This window comes from Cebidichthys violaceus, unplaced genomic scaffold, assembly GCF_023349555.1.
Source record: "Cebidichthys violaceus isolate CVI_PGR_0920_01 unplaced genomic scaffold, fCebVio1.0.p SCAF_26, whole genome shotgun sequence".
Taxonomy (NCBI): Eukaryota; Metazoa; Chordata; class Actinopteri; order Perciformes; family Stichaeidae; genus Cebidichthys; species Cebidichthys violaceus.
Window position 1 is genome coordinate 5,758,163 of NW_027176439.1, and position 21,557 is coordinate 5,779,719.

The 21,557-nt window shown below is 46.8% G+C and overlaps 1 protein-coding gene across 1 annotated transcript; it reads left to right on the forward strand.

Moving 5' to 3' along the window:
* The first annotated feature begins 754 nt into the window (after positions 1–754).
* Positions 755–21,395, forward strand: gcn1 (GCN1 activator of EIF2AK4). Its single transcript, XM_068720923.1, has 57 exons — positions 755–779; positions 1,869–1,971; positions 2,082–2,145; positions 2,528–2,659; positions 3,335–3,443; positions 3,555–3,653; positions 3,883–4,017; positions 4,105–4,282; positions 4,368–4,442; positions 4,593–4,721; positions 4,805–4,855; positions 4,950–5,048; positions 5,131–5,304; positions 5,406–5,558; positions 5,662–5,754; positions 5,848–5,923; positions 6,243–6,402; positions 6,502–6,691; positions 7,146–7,270; positions 7,393–7,571; positions 7,673–7,766; positions 7,853–7,966; positions 8,067–8,265; positions 8,343–8,492; positions 8,661–8,845; positions 8,926–9,006; positions 9,107–9,250; positions 9,466–9,590; positions 9,782–9,971; positions 10,067–10,137; positions 10,334–10,499; positions 10,591–10,785; positions 10,876–11,122; positions 11,270–11,391; positions 11,619–11,733; positions 11,886–12,065; positions 12,341–12,561; positions 12,656–12,724; positions 12,817–12,955; positions 13,043–13,239; positions 13,330–13,472; positions 13,570–13,687; positions 13,862–14,077; positions 14,181–14,345; positions 14,994–15,155; positions 15,247–15,339; positions 15,434–15,577; positions 15,664–15,933; positions 16,022–16,135; positions 16,425–16,655; positions 16,780–16,973; positions 17,766–17,880; positions 18,400–18,496; positions 18,832–18,980; positions 19,388–19,498; positions 20,441–20,662; positions 20,763–21,395. Exons 1-57 carry the CDS (start codon positions 762–764, stop codon positions 20,886–20,888), a joined length of 8,016 nt encoding a protein of 2,671 aa, XP_068577024.1. The 5' UTR covers positions 755–761; the 3' UTR covers positions 20,889–21,395.
* The last annotated feature ends 162 nt before the right edge of the window (positions 21,396–21,557 follow it).

The window sequence follows — 21,557 nt, forward strand, 5'->3', positions numbered from 1 at the left end:
TCGCCCACAGAGCTCTGCTTTTCTCTGCTTTCTTCAGTGGAAAAGTCACTATGAAATCAGTGCACGGTCTGTTTAGGTTAGGTGTGAAGGTTGCACTAATCAAGTTTCCACTGACATTCCCTTACTATGCAGGATACCTGCTTCCAGCTTCACTTTACGCAGCACTATCTATTGGAACAACGTTATTTTCATGAACACAATCGATTACATTCTATTGCATATTGCTTGAAGAAGGAATCAAAAATCATCAAAAGAACAAAAATGCCTTTAAGCCCACCTATTGGGAGTATAGAGATATCTGTAGTAACACACACTATAGTTCTCCCCAACAAATCTGAGCCAAAAACGATTTAAAAATCTGCAAAAACAGAATATAATGTCTTATACTCAAAAGCAAATGTATTGATTTCATTGTAAATGTGTATTAATGTAATGTGTGTGTGTTCCTCAAGGTATATATTTGTTTTTTCCTCCAAAAAACCTAAAAGGTTGCCAGTTTCAGTATCTGCATAATTGAAAATATACACATTTGCTGATGAGCTACAGTATATTTGTAGGCCTACATGAACTCCTTTTTCTATTTTTATTATTTCTGAATGTTTATTTTAATGTATTTTAAGTGTTTCATTATTAGATTTCATGAAAAAAAATATGTATAAAAGGATAATCTTAAAAATATTGACTAAAACGAAAAAAAGTTACGTAGCACTTGTGACCCGGAAGTGAATCCAACAAGTTCTTCCTGCATCAAGACCGGCAAGATGGCAGCGGACACGCAGGTTTGTGTGGCTGTTTTTCAACAGGACCCTCTCCGCTCACACAAAGCGATTCAAGTATTGTACAAACCAAACTCGCGGTATCTTGCCCACTGCTCTACACACACACACATCGGTGTGTTTTGGCGTTGAACGAGACACTCGGTTAAAATTCCACAACAGCTCGCGAGCAGGCTGTTAGCTCAGTGCTAACGTTACGTAGCCTACAGTGTGACTGAGCTCCAGCTAACGACAAACGAGCTGCTTTCTGTCCGCACTGGGACGTGAGCTGGAGCTCTTTTTTTTTTTAGGGGATGGTATCGTCTTGTAATCCAGTTTATCGGGGTGTTAAACTTACTGTCATTACATTAAATCGCTCTGGATTCCCTACATTAGGCAGACGAGCATGAGTTGCGCCCCTGAAATTGGTGAATTGTAACTTTGATGAGGTAACTGATATGTTGTGACGACTGAATACATTCCACAGTCTGCTGACTCAGTGGTAGTGTTACCGCCTGTGCTGACAATCCCTTTGTCGACCACGAATTGATTTAAAAACGAGGCCTTCAGAGTTAAAAACTATTTATTTTTTGCATAGAAGTTCCACAAAGAAACATTTCCTCTCATTTCTCTGAAGTAATCTGATTCCCACGTGCAGACAAAACCCTTAAAGTGCCACTTTATCAGGTACACATATTCAATCTAATTAAATCCAACACAACTGTCCTGCATTATTACTTTTATGGTTCCTATAATGTTCAGTTTTTTTAATTACATCGAGTCTAACAATTAGGAATATATCTCAATATATTGTTCAGTACAACATGACTACAAACTACAACCTCAATAATAAACACATCATTCAATTGACCCATCTTAGCATCAAGGTCTCAAATATCAATCGACAAACATGTAACTAGAGACAATTCAGTAATTCAGTCGATCCACAGAAAATAAACGGGTTCCTCGATTTAAGAAAGACAAGTGGTCCTGAGGTCCAGACTCTAAAGAGTCCCGTGTGATCGTGAGCTGAACATCTTGTGGTCAGACTGGCGGCGTCACTGCTGCCGTTTACTGCACTGGTCACCGTACTAAATGTGACTTTTACTTTAGGTTTCAGACACACTGAAGAAATTTGCTGCAAACGTGACCACAGCCAGTGTGAAAGAGCGCAAGGAGATATTCGGGGAGCTGAAACGGTGTATAAAAGACAAAGGTGAGGGATTCTGTGTTATTTAATGTTCTACACTATGTTTAAAATAGGTGCTATAATCAACATAAATGTGTCTTTAAAATAACTCTTCCTTTTTCTTCATCTTTATTTAGAGTTACCAGAGCCTGCTGTGAAAGGATTATGCAAGCTCTTCTGTCTCACTCCGCACAGATATCGGTGGGTCACTATGTAACGAGAAATGCTCCCAAAACAGGATGATGAATGTGGTTTGTGGTGCTGTTGAGTTATATTTTGCATTATACAGAGATGTGTTATTTAGCCTTACCATCATTCATATAAATGGGATGAACAAATGAATAGAACTACCTGTCAGTATAACGCAATACAGCTGAACTGCACAACAAACAGCTTCTGAAATGATCATGGAATCAACACCTCTCTCTAAAACTGAACGTTCAAACCTTCACGGCGGTAGGATTTAATTGCAGGAGTGAGTGTATGACCTGTGTGTTTACGTGTGTGTGTGTGTGTGTGTGTGTGTGTGTGTGTGTGTGTGTGTGTGTGTGTGTGTGTGTGTGTGTGTGTGTGTGCTTCTCAGGGATGCCGCGTCACGCAGACAGCTCCTCTCTGTCATTGGCCAGCTGGCTGAGAGTCAGCCGGACATCCTGGTGACCAGCCTCCTCCACTGCCTGTTGAACAGTGGACTCATCAGCAGGAATGGGGAGCCCAGGTACCGCTCTGAGCTTTCCATCGCATGTTTTTATCCATGGAGCTTGTCGTCGCATCCCTAATAAATTCCTACTTTTACGGAGGAAAAGAGACTGGATGCGTCGTCAAAAGCACGTTCAGCATTAGACAACTTTAATGTTTCTGTTTGAGAGGCAGGGTGAGCAAGAATCATCTAGTGTAGAATACATAATTCTAATGATGTGAGTGCAGTCAGCAGAAACACTGAACCACATTACGCTTTAACACAGTTTGCATTAGGGCTGCACAACTAATCCAAATGCAATTTTAAAATTGATTTGTTCGAGTTAAATGATGTCAAAGGACCATTTTAAATGAAACCTGCACATCATATTCTACAGACTTTAGAAAACAAAAATCACATCATCATAATTCGTTTTTCAATGAGAATAATGATTTGAAAATGAAACATTCCCTTTAATATTGTATCGCATATATTGCAATATCAGTCAAAATAATAGTAATTTGTTTTTTTTATGGTTCAGTCCTAGTTTGCAGAGTGTTTTATTCAATAAGAAACATGATTAACGAATGAAATCATCAGAAACAATAGACGAGTGTGTCTAGGAACCAGTCTGTGGTTTACTGTTCTCGTGGTCCTCCTCCTCCTCCTCCTCCTCCTCCTCCTCCTCTTATGATCTCCTTGTTATACTTGCAGCAGAAGCACCGGCTCTGCTGCTTTCATCGGCTTGTCCTGGACCTGCCTTTTAGTCCCCAGTGTGTTTTCTGCCCCAGAGAAAAAAGAAGGACCTATCTGGAAGAAAATGGTCAGTAAAAAAAAAAAAAAAAGAAGAGTCTTCTGAAATACCTACTTATACCCAGTCATACAGTTCGGATGTTGCAGCTGTCACCTTGTGGTCTGTGGTCCTCTCTTGTAGGTGGAGGTCCAGAGCCTTCTTGTAGCTGAGGTGGTGGGTGGAGCCAAGACCACGGCTCAGAAATCGAGCCTCAAGAATCTCAGTCACCTCTGGAAGGAAGTGAGTAAACTCAGCAAAAGCCCATAAAAACATTTAAAGATGTCAGACTTTTCTTTAAATCTAGTTCTGGTTCAGAAACAATTACTGCTGTAAGATCCAATGAGACTGATGTGATATCAGACCACACATAGAACCTAAACCTGACCTGTTCAAAACGTCTAATAACACTGATTTGTGAGCTGAAGCACAGGAACGCTGGATTGGTGTGACATTGTGTGGTCTTTGACAGAACCCTGGACTGGTCGATCAATACATCAGCGCTCTGTTGAGTCTGGACCAGAGCCCCACTACTCTGGTCATGCTGGGCGTGTCTTTAGACTTCTGCACTGCTCAGAAAGACAAAGCTACAATAGAGAAGCACAAGGTGAGTTTTTCCACAAGGAGTTCGTGAGAAATATAACATATGCTTCACGCTTCAACACATCACCTTATTATGTCTACTGTTTTCCAGAGTTCCCTGCTGGACCTGTACATAAAATCAGTCCTGATGAGCAAGACAAAACCACAACGTTACATTTTGGACAAAAGTGTCTCCTTCCTGCGTCACGTGTCCCACTCTGAGTTCAAGGAGCTGCTCCTTCCTACGCTGCAGAAGACGATGCTCCGCAGTCCAGAGAACGCTATGCAGAGTGAGAAGGCTTTGAGTTTCTACCGTGAAGCGTCATTTCCTCTCACGCAGCGGATTGATGAGCTAACTGTCTGCTTTCTCTGCAGCCGTGTCCTGCCTGCTGTCGGCCGTGACTCTCGACCTCAGCCAGTATGCCACGGATATCGGAAAGGCCATCGCAAGTAAGGCTCTAATGGCCGCTCAGTTGATTTAGTTTTTATATGCGTCTCGTGGAACACTCGGCTGTCATGAGGGTGTGATTCGTCACACAGAAGACGTAATGACTGACAGAGATTCCGTGTATTTAATTACTGGTGCGGTCCGTGTTTCAGGTCAGCTGAAGGCTAATAACGCCCAGCTGATGGAGGACGCGGTTCAGGCCATGCAGAACTTGGCTCAGCAGTGCAGCGACCCCTCTGCTGTGCAGGACGTCGTCACTCACCTCTTCAAGATCCTCGGAGGTGAACTCATTTATTACCTTTTTTAGACTGCAATATTTTTCTCAGCTTCATCGTGCTCACCTTCATCGTTATTGTGGTTGCAGGGTCAGAGGGAAAGCTCACAATTGTTGCCCAAAAGATGAGTGTTTGGTCAGGTAAGAAGCCTCGCACACTTTTATAATTATTAGCTATCCGTAACATACAATTGCAAAAAAACAATCCAATCATATAATGTTGATCTTGCTCCAGGGATTGCCAGCTGCAGCCATCATGCCGTGTCAGGAACCTCCAGCCAGACTCTCAGCTCTGCAGTCGCTGTGATGTTCATCCCTTCTTTACAACAAGAAGGTATCGTTGGGCCTGGACGTTCTTCAAAAGTCTGCAGCGTAACGTCTCTGCCTGGTACTAACTTTGTCTTTGTTCTATGTAGTTCACGAGGGCACCTTGGCGCATGCCGTGTCTGTGCTCTCCCAGTGGAGCGGCCGTCTCACCGTGGAAGTTCCCGCCGCTCTGCTGGATTGGTTGAAGAAAGCGTTCACCCTCAAGACGTCCACCTCTCTGGTTCGACACGCCTACCTTCAGGCCATGCTGGGGGCCTTCAGAGGTCAGTCGCGGGAGGGCCGTTGCGCTATGTGTCGAGTATACAGATGTTCGGATGGAACTCATTCCTTATTCCTGTGCCGTGACCATTTCCCTGGTTTTTAGGTGACACTCTGGCCCAGGCCTCAGACCTCGTGCCTTTGCTCCTGCAAACAGTGGAGAAGGCTGCGGCACAAAACTCCCAGCAGGCTCTGCTCGCTGAAGGTGCTGCGGCTTCTGTTCTTTTGAGTCGACTTGCACTGCTAGAGACACAGACAGGTGAGGCTGGCATCTCAGAAATTATTCCTTTTCTTCCTCCATTTGTGGAGACTGTTGGAACATACAGGGAATGGGAAGTAATGGAGATTTTTTGTCTCTGCAGAGGCTAAGTTCTCCAGCTTTTGGAACCTGATCTTGGATGAAAAGAAGCCACTCTTAACCACAGAGAAGTTCCTCTCCCAGGCCAGCGATGAAAGTAAGGCAACATTCAACGTGACCCAGCAGCTAAAAGGCTCACGAGTGTTCTGAAATATTAAGAAATGAAATAATGGCTCGTCTCTGTCTTTAGCTCTGCTCACGGTGCTGCTGCTCTGTGAAAGGCTCTTCCTGGACCATGCTCACAGGCTCACCACCAGCAATTCACAGTGAGTCTGTGTCCTTGATAACATGCAGAGAACGGTGACATTTGAACTCTAAATCCACATTTGAGTGCTTCGCAGCGGTTTTTCTGTTTCGTCAGTTGCAGATAAAGATTAGGTTAAACTCCTGTTATTAATAATATTTGTAGAATTAGATTCCAGTGGCGCTGTACTAATGTCCTGGGCTCAGGTATAGACGTACTGAAATCACTGTCGCTCTGAGCTGTTTGACCCCTGAAGGGCAAAGGGTTTTGACCGCGTCTTTAGGTAACAGTTTTGTCGTCTTTCTTTAACAGTTTTCTCTTATCGTGTAACGCTTCTGTAGGATGTATCATCACGCCACGGTTGCGGTCGCGCTGTCTCGGAGCTGGCGCGTGAGGAAGCGGGCTCAACAGACCATCAGGAAGCTGCTCTCCTCTCTGGGTGGATCCAGTCTCGCCCATGGCCTTCTGGGAGAACTCCGCGTGGTCATCAACAAACACAAAGTACAGCCTGATTATTCACCATAGACCGCTACAGCTTGACTCTTTAAAAAAAAAAAAAAAAAGAAACCGAGTTACTGACTGTGTGATGTAATCCCTCAGGTTTTGCCCCCGGACGTCCTGGTGTCGGAGTCAGGAGAGCCGACTGAGCTCGGTCGCGGCTACGTCTCCCCTCGTGTCCTGCTGGGGGCGCTGTGTGTTATTTGCTCCTCTGCCAGCCAATGGGGCGATCCCACCGAAGCAGAGAATTTGGCCATGGAGACCCTCATAGTCACTCATCATCCATCCTTAGGTATGAGAATGCGTGGCCCTGCAGAATGAATCTACTGCCTGGTTCTGAAATCACACATTATGAGAGTTGGAGACTTTCCATATCGTGACTTATTATTTAGTTGATTCCGACTATGCAGATGAGGCTCTCAAGATTTCAGAACAAGAAAAACAACCCGGATCAAGTGAACAGAAAGGGTCCTTTCCCGAAAAACAAGCACTTTTATTGGCTTACATTACACTTAGATCGACGTTGCATTATTGCCAAATAGTATTACGTTGTAACCTGTTTCATTGCTGCTGCGCTGTCACTCCATCCTGGACCAATTTCCAATATAGTTGTCCCCATTTGATACTTGGACACAAAAATATGGGAAAAATAGGGTCCAGGTTGAAAAATCCCCATGAAATCACCGGAGTTCATTGGTGCTCTGTCCCACATCCAACATGTCGTCCGCTCCCTGTCTCTCTTTCAGTTGGAGCTCGCGGTGGCCTCTGGCCCGTTCTGCTCCTCTCCATGAACATAAAAGCAGAAGAATTCATCGAAAAGAATCTAGAGGCTGTTCTGCCACATCTACTGGAGGTCAACGCTGACAACCAGGTCTGACAACAACCAACTCCTGCTTGTGCTGCTTTCACATTCCTGTGAATTAACCACGCTTGATTGAAGGATAGATTCCACACGACGCCGGGATGTTAAGCCGTCACGTTTTTCATCTACAGGCGGTGAAAAATGCGGTGGGTGCCCTCTCCAGCCTCTCCCCCAACAAGCTGTTACCGCGGGTGATCGGTCACGTCATCGAGGGGCTTTCCCGACCCGCTCTGCTCCACGTCACCAGGGAGGAGCACGCCATCATGCTGACACCCGAGGGAGAACTGTACGACAACACCATCATCCAGAGGTAACGCTCCCCTACCTCGCTGAACCCAACAGCAGTCGCCTGGACTTTCATTCGTCTATTTGGCTTTTGTTTTACTTCTCCTCTTCTACATATTGCTGTAGTGCCCAGAAGGAAAGCACCAAGAAGGTCAACATGAAGAGAGAGAACAAGGCCTACTCCTACAAGGATCAGATCATTGAACTGGAGTTGCAAGAGGTAAAAGTCCACTTACCGTCGTCCGCATTTCTTTTAAGGCGGTTCTAATTTCTGCAGCACATTCTGATTTCTCTTTGATCTTGCAGGAGCTAAAGAAGAAAAAAGGCATCAAAGACGAATTGCAACTCAGCAGCAAACAGAAGGAAATGATCGAAATCCAGCTGGAAAAGGAGGCGGCTATTCGCAAGAGACTTCAAGGGGTACGAGACCCAAGTCACCGAGATGAATACTCTAATACCTGATGCAGGACATTCTTTATTTCTCCGTGTTGATCTGTGGTGTGCCTCTCGTTGTCGCCAGCTGCGTGTGGAGTTGCAGAGCGCGGTGGGTCTGCTGGAAGCCACTCTGCTAGAGAGACCACCTCAGCTCACCAGGGAGCTCCCCGCCGTCCTCCAGGTCCTGATCCCCCTGCTACAGTCCCCTCTGGCTGCTCCGTGCATCCAGCAAGTCTTCTTGGACATCGGAGTGTGCCTCATGCCCAAACACTTTCACGAGCTAGGTACGTGGCCTGTCTTAGTATGTTCTTGTATTGACAGACGCAGCGTCTTGACTCTGTGTCACTTTTGTCCCTTCTAGCCATGCTTGTGGGACACGTGACTTTGCGGTTGCTGAAGCCCGAGTGTGATCTGGACGAGGCCTGGGAACAGGAGGACCTGGACACGGCGGCCCACCGCACCATACTGCTGCTGCACAACCACACTGTCCCACAGAGAGATGCCAAGACTGGTGAGCACCGTCATGGACACTCGTGAAAGTTCCAGTTACAAACCCCAGATCTAGACACACTTTTAACACCAGCAGCAAGTCAGAGTTGTAGCAACCAAGACGAGAAATGTGACGATGCCGGCGTACTGAGTTCTCCCGTTTCTTTGTATCGTTGTCTTCTTTCCCCAGACGTCTCGGCTCCTCTGTCTGCTCCTGCTTTCTCCGTTTGCTTCCCTCTCCTCAACGCTATGCTCAGGGAGTCCTCAGGCAGCACCGAGGAGACAGAGAACAAGATGACCAGAGCTTTACAAATCATCCTAGAACACTCACAGCTCCGGTCCGCCACAGACATGGATGACCTTGTTATAGATGAGGTAGAGAAAAGATTCATGTGACGGTACTACCATTGATTTTTGCAGATTCATGTACTAAGCGTTGTGTTTTCTTGTCTCAGAACGGCCCAGAACTGCTTCCACGCGTCAGCATGCTGTTGCTACTGACGAGAGTTATTTCCACAGCTACCCCGAGACTCCAGGTAACTGAGCAATTCAACTTCAGTCATTTACTTTTTGTTGTTGGTCTGACGAGGAGCGTACCAACTGACTGACTGACTCATTGATTGAATTAAATTGCAGGTGTTGGCGTCTCAGTGCCTGACGGCGCTGTGCGCCAGCGCTGGAGGAGAAGAGGGCTGCACCGTGGCAGAGCAGCAAGAGATAGACGTCCTGCTCGAGGCCCTCCTCTCTCCCTGCTTCTCTGTCCGGGACGCTGCCCTGAGGGTGAGCTGCGAATCGGTTCATTTGACATTTGTCTTCACCTGTGATTGTTTTCAGCCGTTTTCGCCGCAGATTAAGCCTTAAAAGTGCTTCAAAAACAAATGAATACTGATGCACTGCTGCTAACATATGTAGTGGTCACCTACACTAGCCATATTATATAGCCCGTGTGTGTTCATATTAGACATGCTGCTAACGCCCGATATCTCTGTGCTCAGGGATTGCTGGAGATGGAGTTCGCTCTGCCCACAGACAGCACAGAGGCCAGTGGGCTGAGTTTGCTGCGCAGGCTTTGGGTTGTGAGGTTTGACGTCGAGGAGGAGGGCCGAGCCTTGTCTGAAAAGTATGTATTATGAGGCTTCCTGCTCCTTTCTCCCTCTAGCTGAGTGACTAGTATACACTTACACTCATAACACATCACATAAGTGTCTTCTTTGTCTTTTCTTTTGTTCTCCAACTAACGGAAGGAGATTGTAAAACCACGCTGTAAGTTCTACAGTTGAACTATTTTCTTTGTGTGTCATTCCTCCTCAGACTCTGGGAGTCTCTGGGTCTGGAGCTGGTCCCTGAGCTCTGCTCCATGCTGATTGGTGACATCACTCACCACGAGGAGGCGGTCCGTTCTGCTGCAGCCGAAGCTCTGTCAAGCGCCGTGTCCCAGTACAGAGACCAGGCTGCCACAGTGTTGGGCCAGCTCACTGAGCTCTACCACCAGAAACTCTATGTGAGAACCACAGTAGTACTCTTAAAGCTCTGGTTACTAATACTGCTTGAATTTGAGCTCAGAAGTCAAAAGATGGTATTTTTTTGTTTTTATAGAGACCTCCTCCTGTGCTGGATGCTCTGGGCAGAGTCATCTCTGAATCTCCACCTGACCAATGGGAGGCCAGGTAAAGATCAGTGTCCCAGGGACTCATGAATGCACCATCAACCACCTTAATATCTATATTAGCATACTATTTATCAGGGTTAGAATATCTGGAGTAATTCCAAGAGGAAGAGATAACATGACAACAAATAGTTATGACAGTTTTTGTTCACTGAGCCATTTCCTCACACACACACACACACACGCTTCTTTTTCAGGGGTGGCATTGCTCTAGCTCTGAACAAGCTGTCCCTGTACCTGGATGAAGCTCAGGTCACCCCTCTCTTCCTCTTCTTCGTTCCCGATGCTCTGAACGACCGACACACCGAGGTGCGCCGCTGCATGCTGGACGCCGCCCTCTCTGCGCTCAACACGCACGGAAAGGTACATTACACTTCACCAACACGTTCTACTATTCATCACGTCACCATTCATGTCTCGCGCTGTACCTTATGACGCCCGTCTCATGTGACAGGACAATGTGAGCTCCCTGCTGCCGGTGTTTGAGGAGTTCCTAAAGAACGCCCCCCAGGACGCCAGCTACGACTCCGTCCGCCAGAGCGTGGTTATTCTCATGGGCTCCTTGGCCAAACATCTGGATAAAAGTGACCCCAAAGTCAAACCCATCGTGGCCAAGCTCATCACTGCACTCTCTACACCTTCACAGCAGGTGAGTCGCTCATCCCGCTTCCCTTACTTACCCCGTATTGTTGAAAGTGTGTTATTACATCATATTATGTGGTTTGTCGTCCCTCTTCAGGTCCAGGAGTCAGTGGCCGGCTGTTTGCCTCCTTTAGTCCCTGCCATCAAGGAGGACGCCGCAGGGATCGTAAGGAACCTGCTGCAGCTGCTGCTGGAGAGCGACAAGTACGCAGAGAGGAAGGGGGCGGCGTACGGACTGGCCGGCCTGGTCAAAGGTCTGGGGATCCTGGCTCTCAAACAGCAGGACATCATGGCCACTCTGACCGACGCCATCCAGGACAAGAAGAACTTTAGACGGAGGGAAGGTCAGTGAGGTTTATGCAACTGTTGAGCTGTGTGGTTTTGTCAGGCTACATCGTTGTTATCTACCACACGAGCACCAGAAGCCACTTTTAAAGCTACTTCTTTTTCAAAAGAACTGTACAACTGACCAACTGTTTGTCTCTGTCTAGGAGCGCTGTTTGCCTTTGAGATGCTGTGTAACATGTTGGGGAAGCTGTTCGAGCCGTATGTGGTCCATGTGCTGCCGCACCTCTTGCTCTGCTTTGGAGACGGAAACCAGTACGTCAGAGAGGTGAGCCGGCAGATCACACCCCAGAGCCTTCATCTAATAGCTACATTTCTCATTTCATAAATGTATCCTCAAAGTACCTTGGTCTTTTTTCACTATCCAGTGCTTCTGCATGTCCTCATTAAGACATAGCAACGTTGGCATAACATGCGATGCATTAAACATGCACTCATTTAGGAAACGTTCGATGAAATGTGTAGGTTTTAGCCCCGTTCCTCTACTTCTAACAGGCTGCAGATGACTGTGCAAAGGCTGTGATGAGGAACCTGAGCGCCCACGGGGTGAAGCTGGTCCTTCCCTCCCTGCTGGTGGCTCTAGAAGAGGAGTCCTGGAGAACTAAAGCAGGTTAGGAGCCCCTCTGACATGTTGGGAGAATATTATAAAACCTCGTCTAGTGGATTACAATTGTGATTATAGTTGTTTAACTGGGTAATTAAATAAGTTCCAAGTTCACTCAAACAGTAGCCTTTTGTCAATCACTCCCCTCTTTCCTCCAGGCTCGGTGGAGTTGCTTGGTGCCATGGCTTTCTGCGCACCCAAGCAGCTGTCCTCCTGCCTGCCCAGCATTGTGCCCAAGCTGACCGAGGTGCTGACCGACTCCCATGTGAAGGTGCAGAAGGCCGGCCAGCAAGCCCTCCGCCAGATCGGCTCTGTCATCCGCAACCCAGAAATCCTGGGTAAGCGATGGCAAAAATCCTTATCACGTCCATTTTCAGGTTAAATGTATCAGTCTGGTGCACTTTGTGGGCAAAATTAAGCAGCTAAATCCGTGAAGAACTTTGTGCTCTTGTAAACAAATGAATCCTAAAAAAACACGGTAAAAGCAATATAGTTAGCAGCTCAGAAATGCTGCCAGAAAATAATTAGTTTAGACAATACCAGACATGAACAAACTACGAACTATGCTAAAAGAATTAGGTAAGCAACAAAAGTGTTTGATCCTCTCTCTTAGCCATTACCCCGATCCTGCTGGACGCGCTCACCGAACCGTCCAGGAGGACCCAGACGTGTCTGCAGACGCTGCTGGACACCAAGTTTGTCCACTTCATCGACGCCCCCTCCCTGGCCCTCATCATGCCCATCGTCCAGAGAGCCTTCCAGGATCGCTCCACTGACACCCGCAAGATGGCCGCTCAGATCATTGGCAACATGTACTCCCTCACTGACCAGAAGGTACGCAGCATCTTCTGAATATTACACTGAAATAAAAACTAAATGGAATGTGTATTTGTTCTTTAAACTAGTGTATTCGTGTTGTCGTTTCCAGGATCTGTCACCCTACCTGCCGAGTGTTATCCCTGGACTGAAAGCCTCCCTGTTGGACCCGGTGCCTGAGGTGTGTTTAGTTAGAAACAGTAACTACAGAAATATATGCTCTGTATGTGTTAAGCTGAAGCTGTAACTGCTTTTTCGTCTTCTCCTCTCCAGGTACGTACGGTCTCAGCCAAAGCCCTGGGTGCCATGGTGAAGGGGATGGGTGAATCCTGCTTTGACGACCTGCTGCCGTGGCTCATGGAGACGCTGGCCTCTGAGCAGAGCTCCGTAGATCGCTCCGGAGCCGCACAAGGTCGGCCCCTCTACACTCTTGTCTCCCGTGTCGTTCCCGACTTGCTCTCAATGACTTACTGAATGATTTGGATCCGGGTGTCTTCAGGTCTGGCTGAGGTGATGGCTGGACTGGGAGTGGAGAAGCTGGACAAGCTGATGCCAGATGTGGTGCAAACAGCCAGCAAGGTAGACATCGCTTCCCACGTCAGAGACGGCTACATCATGATGTTCATCTATCTGCCCCTCACCTTTGGAGACCGGTTTACTCCCTACGTCGGGCCCATCATCCCCTGCATCCTCAAGGTACTGCTATGACCACAAACCTGCCACCTGGAAACATCTCAATTCAGGCCGTTGAACCTTTGCTCCTCCACTATGTGTGTCGTCCACCAGGCTCTGGCTGATGAGAATGAATACGTGAGAGACACGGCGCTGCGAGCCGGCCAGCGAATCATCAGCATGTATGCTGAGACCGCCATCGCTCTGCTGCTTCCTGAGCTGGAGCAGGGCCTGTTTGACGACCTGTGGAGAATCAGGTCGGTTTTAACAACGCCGTCACACATCAGCGATGGAATAAACGTCACTCTTATATTGACCAGTTGTGCGTTCCATCTCCTCGTTGGGTTTTTGCAGGTTCAGCTCCGTGCAGCTGCTGGGAGATCTGCTGTTCCATATCTCTGGAGTGACGGGAAAGATGACCACGGAGACCGCTTGCGAGGATGACAACTTTGGAACAGCTGCATCCAATAAAGTATGAACACATTTCTTTTCTACACAAAAGACAAAGAAGTCCTCTACATCCATCGAGTTCATGAGAGGGAGTTGGCTCCTTGTTATATCTCTACTTGCCGTCACAGCAGTGTGGCGTTGGTCTGTTTTTATATACATTGATGTGTGAAAATGTGCTGACTTTTTCCTCTTCCAGGCCATCATCGGAGCTCTTGGTGCCGAGCGACGTAATCGCGTCCTCTCTGGCCTCTATATGGGCCGTTCAGACACCCAGCTGGTGGTTCGACAGGCTTCCCTCCACGTGTGGAAGATCGTTGTCTCCAACACCCCCAGGACTCTACGAGAGATCCTCCCAACCCTCTTCACTCTGCTGCTGGGCTTCTTGGCTTCCACCTGGTCTGACAAGAGAACGGTATTACTCCGTTGAACCTTTGCAAGCACACCGTTTTTATACATTCCCTGGTTCATGCCTCCGGAGAGCCTTTTACTGACGCTGTGTGCCGCTGTGGTTTCAGATCGCTGCTCGAACGCTGGGAGATCTGGTGAGGAAACTGGGGGAGAAGATTCTCCCTGAGATTATCCCCATCCTGGAGAAGGGACTGCGCTCTGACAAGAGTGACGAGCGGCAGGGAGTCTGCATCGGCCTCAGTGAGATCATGAAGTCCACCAGCAAAGATGCGGTGAGTCACGCAGACGCTGTAACGCACCGTGACTGAGATAAAGGTTGTGGTTGCCTGCGGCAGGAGAGACGCCACAGACACAGTTAGAGCCCAGAGCTGCTCCCAGGACTCAAAGCTGCAATCATAGAAACATGTAATTAAGGTTCATTTTAGGGGTTTTAAAGTAGCAGATTAGTTTAAACCAGGAATGTTACGTTCCCTCTCTTTTAACAGTGAGAAGCCTCTTAATAAGCAAAATGTGTTTTCACTGAAAAGGGTATTTTCTTATCATTGTTTTATTGATTGGATCGAGTTTTTCATTATTAAACACAGTAAATGTTTAATACTATTTACTGAATATTACAAGGTCTCCAAAGTGAAGCTAAGCATAGCTTGTTGATCCTGTCACATCAAACCTCCAGAGCAGTCTTAAGTATCGGATACAGAGCAGTACGTTTACGTACTGATGTCTTTAACCGGTGCATATTAATATATAGAAATGAGCAGCCTGGGAATCATGGACACTGTCCAACAAACACAAAATGCCAAAACATCATCTATTAACAAAATAAATGATTAGCCCCTTTTACCTTTGTGTAAAAGTGAGTTGCTTTTCAGTTTGGAATGCAAATATAAATGTCCATTAACCTGACGGTGTTGGTACTGCAGGTGCTCGTCTTCTCCGAGTCACTGGTCCCCACAGTGAGGAGGGCGCTCTGTGACCCTCTGGAGGAAGTCCGAGAGGCTGCAGCCAAAACCTTTGAGCAGCTTCACGCGACCATTGGCTACCAGGCGCTGGATGACATCCTGCCTACTCTGCTCAAACAGCTGGTGAGGGAGCGAAGAACGCAAGTGTAATACAGATACGCATTCAAAAGTCTTTAGTCCGGCTTTTAACGCACACGACGTCTTTTTTTCCCAGGACGACGAGGAGACGGCTGCGTTCGCTTTGGACGGCCTGAAGCAAGTCATGGCGGTGAAGAGTCGCTCTGTGCTGCCTTACTTGGTTCCAAAGGTAAAGTCAGATCGTCAAAGTTGACTCTATTAGGCCTTGTTGTCGCGTCTGGCTGTATCTGACTACGGTCGATTGTTCCCTCTGGTCGCTCCAGCTGACCGTTCCTCCTGTGAACACCCGTGTTCTGGCCTTCCTGTCCGCCGTGGCCGGAGACGCTCTCACGCGCCACCTAGGGGTCATCCTGCCCGCCCTTCTCTCCTCCCTCAAAGGAAAGCTGGGAACAGAAGACGAAGCGCAGGTAATACCGGCACTCGCAACGCTAGGATACCTACTGTGTTTTGAGCCTTTTTGTTCTTTCCTCACAATGTGTCGTCTTTGCTTCAGGAGTTGTGCAACTGTCAAACGGTGATCCTCTCGGTGGAGGACGAAGTGGGCCAGCGGATCATCATAGACGACCTGCTGGAGGCCACGCGTGGCGCCGACCCCGGCCTCAGACAGGCTGCCGTCACCATCCTCAACGCCTACTTCGCCCGTACCCGCCTGGACTACAGTAACCATACTCGCAACCTGCTCTCAGGCCTCATCCGCCTCCTCAATGACCCTAACACAGAAATCCTGTCTCAGAGCTGGGACACCATCAACTCCATTACCAAGGTATTGATATTTGTACAGATCAGTGCTTTGATTCTGTGTTGATCGATAGGTAAATGTCAGAGCCTAACTGTTTGTTTTTCTTGTACAGAAATTGGATGCAAGCAGCCAGCTGGCTATGATTGATGATCTGCATCGAGACATTAGATCAGTAGCTGCGGACGTTAAGGGTCAGCACCTGCCTGGTTTCTGTCTGCCCAAGAAGGTGAGAAGGTTCCTCCTGACGCAGTAAACTCTGGGACTTCATCACAGCACCATGATTTGGTTCTAGCATTTCTAATTTAGCACCTCTAAGTCCTTTTATGAAGCATTAATACCAACAAATGTACCTAGGATTTGCTGCTTGCTCTCTGGTTTAGTATCATTGTGAATTATAATGTTCTGACATGATAGAGACTTGGCAAGTAAACAGTTAATCACAAAACATTAATTGGCAGATCAATCAGTAATGGGAATATTTGTTTCATTTCACGTTACTGTCTTTGTTTCCACAGGGTGTGACCTGCATCCTGCCTGTCCTGAGAGAAGGTGTCCTCACTGGTAGCCCCGAGCAGAAAGAAGAGGCGGCGAAAGCGTTAGGAGGGGTCATCAAACTGACCTCCCCTGAGGCACTGCGGCCTTCTGTCATCAACATCACCGGACCGCTCATTCGGATCTTGGGAGACCGCTTTGCCTGGACGGTGAAGACCGCTCTGCTGGAGACTCTCACCCTGCTGTTGGCAAAGGTCTGTACCTGCATCTGAACATGTAAATGTGCTTTAAAAATACTTTTCAAGACGCCGTCATTAGCAGTCAGGTGGCTAAGTCACGGTGGTTGGCTCTAACTCCTGGACTGTGATCCTCCCCCAGGTGGGCATTGCCCTGAAGCCCTTCCTGCCTCAGCTGCAGACCACCTTCCTGAAGGCCCTGCAGGACTCGAGCCGTGGGGTGAGGCTGAAGGCCGCTGAGGCTCTGGGCCAACTGGTTTCCATCCACACCAAGGTGGACCCACTCTTCACCGAGCAGCTCTCTGCCATCCGCAACGCCGAGGACTCTGGAGTCAGGTGAGCACTCGTACAGCAGACCAATGGTGGAACCTGACTTCAATCAGGTTTCTCTGTCAGCTGTTGCTCTAACGGAATAACGTAGCTATTAATATACCAGACCCCGCACACGAAAGGGTGAGTCCATTATTTAAGAAAATTGTATCAGATTCTAATATTGGATACTTTCGCCTCTGCAAGTCCCTCAAGTGAAGCTTTCCTTAAAAGGAAAAAAAACAAAACACTCTTTTGTTAAATTCCTCACAAGTCGCACAGCCGCAACCTGTGATGAGCGTCTGCAGCCGCGCTCTATTCTAGTCACAAACCAGGAACAGTGGAGTCACTGTCTCACTTCACTGGAGAAGACAAAGAGGCACCTCAGAGAGGAGCGCACCACCAACACAACATATGAAACGGACCATTAATAATTTGACATTTATCCCAAAATAGTCTTTACTAGAGGCCAATATTATTAACGCATCCCAGATATCTAAAAAAAAAAAAAAAAAGCCAAATATATCGTTGTGGTTATTTAAATATTTAGTGTCACCATTACATAGCTTGTCCACCAGAGAGCGCTGACACGTTTATTCTTCAGTTGTGAATTGTCTCACTCAGTCTTAATTATTTAATAACCAACTTTAAGGGATCAAAACATGTTTGTTTGTGTTATTTATTTATGTTAAAACTGTATTTATCAGCCAATATATTGTTTGTTTGTTAGAAACTCTAGATTGGCATTCGTATGATATTTCTATTATTATGTAAAAGCTCGTTCTCATGCTTGCTTTGTGCTCTGTGCGTCTCTCACAGGGAGACTATGCTCCAAGCCTTAAGGTTCGTCATCCAGGGGGCCGGGTCAAAGGTGGACCCAGCCATCCGCAAGAACATCACCACCACATTACTAGGCATGCTGGGACATGATGAGGTATGACAGGAGGAGCAGATGTAGAGATTTTCTTTCTTTTTTTTTTTTTAATCTGTGGCAACACGCCCGTTTTTTTTCCACCCCGGGGCCTGTAAAAGCTGCTGAACACATTAAGTGATAACATATGAAAGGAAACAGTATAAACGTGTATGAGTACTTAGAATGTGACAGACAGTTGTTCTGTGATCACAGTAGAAAACGGAAGTCAGGCAGAGAGGATGTGGCTTACTAAAAAATGTGGTTTTGAGCCTCTCTGTCAGTATTACAATAAATGACTGTGTGTGTGTGTGTGTGTGTGTGTGTGTGTGTGTGTGTGTGTGTGTGTGTGTGTCTGTCTCTGTGTGTGTCTGTGTTTGTCTGTCTGTCTGTCTGTCTTTGTGTGTGTGTGTGTCTGTCTGTCTGTCTGTCTGTCTTTGTGTGTGTGTGTGTGTGTGTGTGTGTGTGTGTGTGTGTGTGTGTGTGTGTGTGTGTGTGTGTGTGTGTGTGTGTGTGTGTGTGTGTGTGTGTGTTTGCACGCAGGATGCGACTCGTATGGCTTCGGCCGGCTGTGTCGGTGAGCTGTGTGCCTTCCTGTCAGAAGAGGAGCTGAAGACTGTGCTCCTTCAGCACGTCTTAGGTTGGTATTTCTATGCCAAGTTATCGTCGCATCACGTGTCACACTATGTGCATAATGTTGGGCTTTCTATTTTCATTTTCCCCTAATTGCTGTTTATTACAACAATTGACTTGGTTTACAGACTGTAGTAATAATAGTGATTTAGTAAATGTGTGTTTTGCTTTGGTTTTAGCACAAACAGTATTTTTCATGTGCCTTTTTATGAATGTGTTTACAGTAAGATGTTTGTATTTGTTTCATAAAAGCTTGACTTCTCCCTGTGTGTTTCTGCTGCTCCACCGTGCATCAGCAGAACAGTGAGAGCATGAGCTAACGGACGTTGTTCCTCCCTGTAGCCGACGTGTCCGGTGTTGATTGGATGGTGCGTCACGGCCGGAGCTTGGCCATGGCCATAGCCATCAAGTCTGCCCCTGAGAAGCTGTGTGGGAAGGAATACTGCGACACGGTGACAGAGACCGTGTTGACCAACGCCACTGCTGACAGGGTGAGAAGAAAGTTTGTGTGACACTTTAAGCAAAGTATTCCTCATGTCCGTCATGAACTGATTGCAATGAATAGTCTGTATAAGTCACCTTTTTGAATGCTTTGATGGTTTGAACTAGCCGTTTCCAGTCTTTGTGCTAAGCTAACCGTCTCCTGGCTGTAGAAAAACGATCAGAAAAGCAGTGCTTCAGATTATTACACTATTCATTGTAAGATTCGACAGATATTTCCATTAAAAAGAAATCTATATTAACAAGTAATTGGCCACTGTTTTCTTCCTAAAACACAACGTACAGTGTATAACATTAGAGTAGGTAACAGTCCTGTGTCCTCTACTGCTACATTGAGTGTTAATTCCTGTTGCTCTCATGCGCGTCAGTGCTGACTGTGATTGTGTTCTCTTTCCAGATCCCCATTGCCACCAGTGGGATCAGAGCGATGGGATTCCTGATGAGGCATCACCTCAGAACGGAGGGAGGCGGCGGTGTTTCCCAGCGCATCATCACACAGTTCGTCAAGGTAAAGCAGGAACCGTTTACTTCCCTTTACTGAAGAAATTACTCAACAGTTCTGGCTTTGGGCAAATGATACGGTGTTCTCCTAGTGGGAAATAAATAAATGAAAGCTGCACTAATGATTCATTTTTAAATAAGAAGACTGAAATGTGACAAACCAACGGACCATTGTTACCCGACTCTACAGTTCCCCTCAGGTCTTCAGAGTGTTTTTCTTTCAGCATATTGTTTTGGTATTATGGCCCCAAATTTGCCTGTTCTCGTTTAGTTTCATTGCTCTTCTTAGTGTCATTTTCAGCAGCAGACGGCTGTTCAGACAGACAAAGTTAGCAACTAGCCGGTGAACATATCGGTGAATTTAGAGCCAGATATTTCCTTCAGAGTCTGATGGAGACTAAAACTGAGTCAAGCCAAATTTTATATAAATAGCCCAGTGTCCCAAAACCGCCTCAAAGGTCTTTACAATCTGTACAGCATGCAACAGTCAAGCCTCAGGCCCTCGGTTTGAATAAGAACAAAAGAAAAGCTGAAGAAGAGCTTCCTCTCCCAGGGTGGACAGATGCACTAGACGTCACGTGTTCAGAGCAAAGAGGAGAGTGAATGTTGTGATTAATAAGGTTGTCAGAAACACGTTCACCCCAAAAACCTAATAGAGTGATAACCAAGCCCCCGAGAAGAGCGCCTAGCTTTGAAGCAAATGTCACATAGTGGCCAAAAAGTGGAATTACAACTTCCTGGGCCAACACGTGATGCCATTGGGCCCAAAAATACCTTTTTTCCATAGACTTACATTGGGGAAAGAGACGTTTGTTTTGCAGGTAAATTCACTTCCCAGTACAAACACTTGAACACTTGTTTTCCTTCCTCCGTTCATGTGAATGAGCGGCTGGGAAAGGAAAACACTGTCGAGTACCTGCTTCAACTGTCTGTCTGTGTTCCCACGCAGTGTCTCCAGAACCAGTCCAGTGACATCAGACTGGTGTCGGAGCGGGTGCTGTGGTGGGTGTTCAAAGAGCCGGCTACGCCCTCGATGGAGGCCAGTCTCGTCAAGCCGCTACTGAAGAGTCTGCTGGACAACACCAAGGACAAGAACACCAGCGTGAGAGCTCAGAGCGAGCACACCATCGTCAACCTGCTGCGACTCAGGCAGGGAGAGGACAGCATGCAGGTCAGACCACAGACCCTCTTATCATTCACAGATGTAATGTATCAAGGAAAAAAAAAGTTTTTCTAATTCATACATTTTTTTTTCTCATTCTACATTTCAGAGTATTACCGCCATTCTGGACTCTGCAAGTAACGACCTGTTGTCGGAGTGTCACCGACGGTCCTTGAAGAAAATCGCCAGCCTGCCGGACTCCAATGAAGAGATAGACGACACCATCCTGACGTGATGGAGCAGGACTGGGCTGTGAAACGGTCTCTGCAGAGCCCTACTGTACAACCCAACACACACTCACCACACAGGCCCATGTTGCTTTTCATGAACCAAGGCTGAGCTGGGTAGTGTTCTCCCAACAAATTCCTTCTTTTTTTTTCTCCCCCCTCTTTTCTCTTTTGTCATTGTTTTAGCGGCATTTACGCCCAATTTATAACGTTTTTTTATTTTATCTAATACCGTGCAGGTTATCCTCCTGTACTGAGCTACATTAGGAAGACACATTGCCAATTCTGTTTTGATGTTTCAATGTTTTCCTACTTATTTTACCAAAAGGATTTCAAGCATTTAAGATGCTGCTATAATGAAACACCCCTGTCTTTAACGTTTATTTGGACTTTGTGTGTGAGAGTTGTTTGGGGGGAGGGGGGGGGGAGCAACCCCTTATAAGAATAAAAAACATTCTTACGTCAGTGATACGGTTGTAAAAAAGCAATTCAAAATAAAAAAGGTCTTGATTTCATGATGTAGTGTGTGAAGTATTGGGAAACGGTTATCTTCGGGGTGGGGTCAGGGGTCACGGGACACATTTCTCTGTGCACGACCTATTGACATTTAAGATTGTATGAAGTGTCAGTACGTGTGAGGATTATGGAGACAATATGTACACATATACAGAGTGATT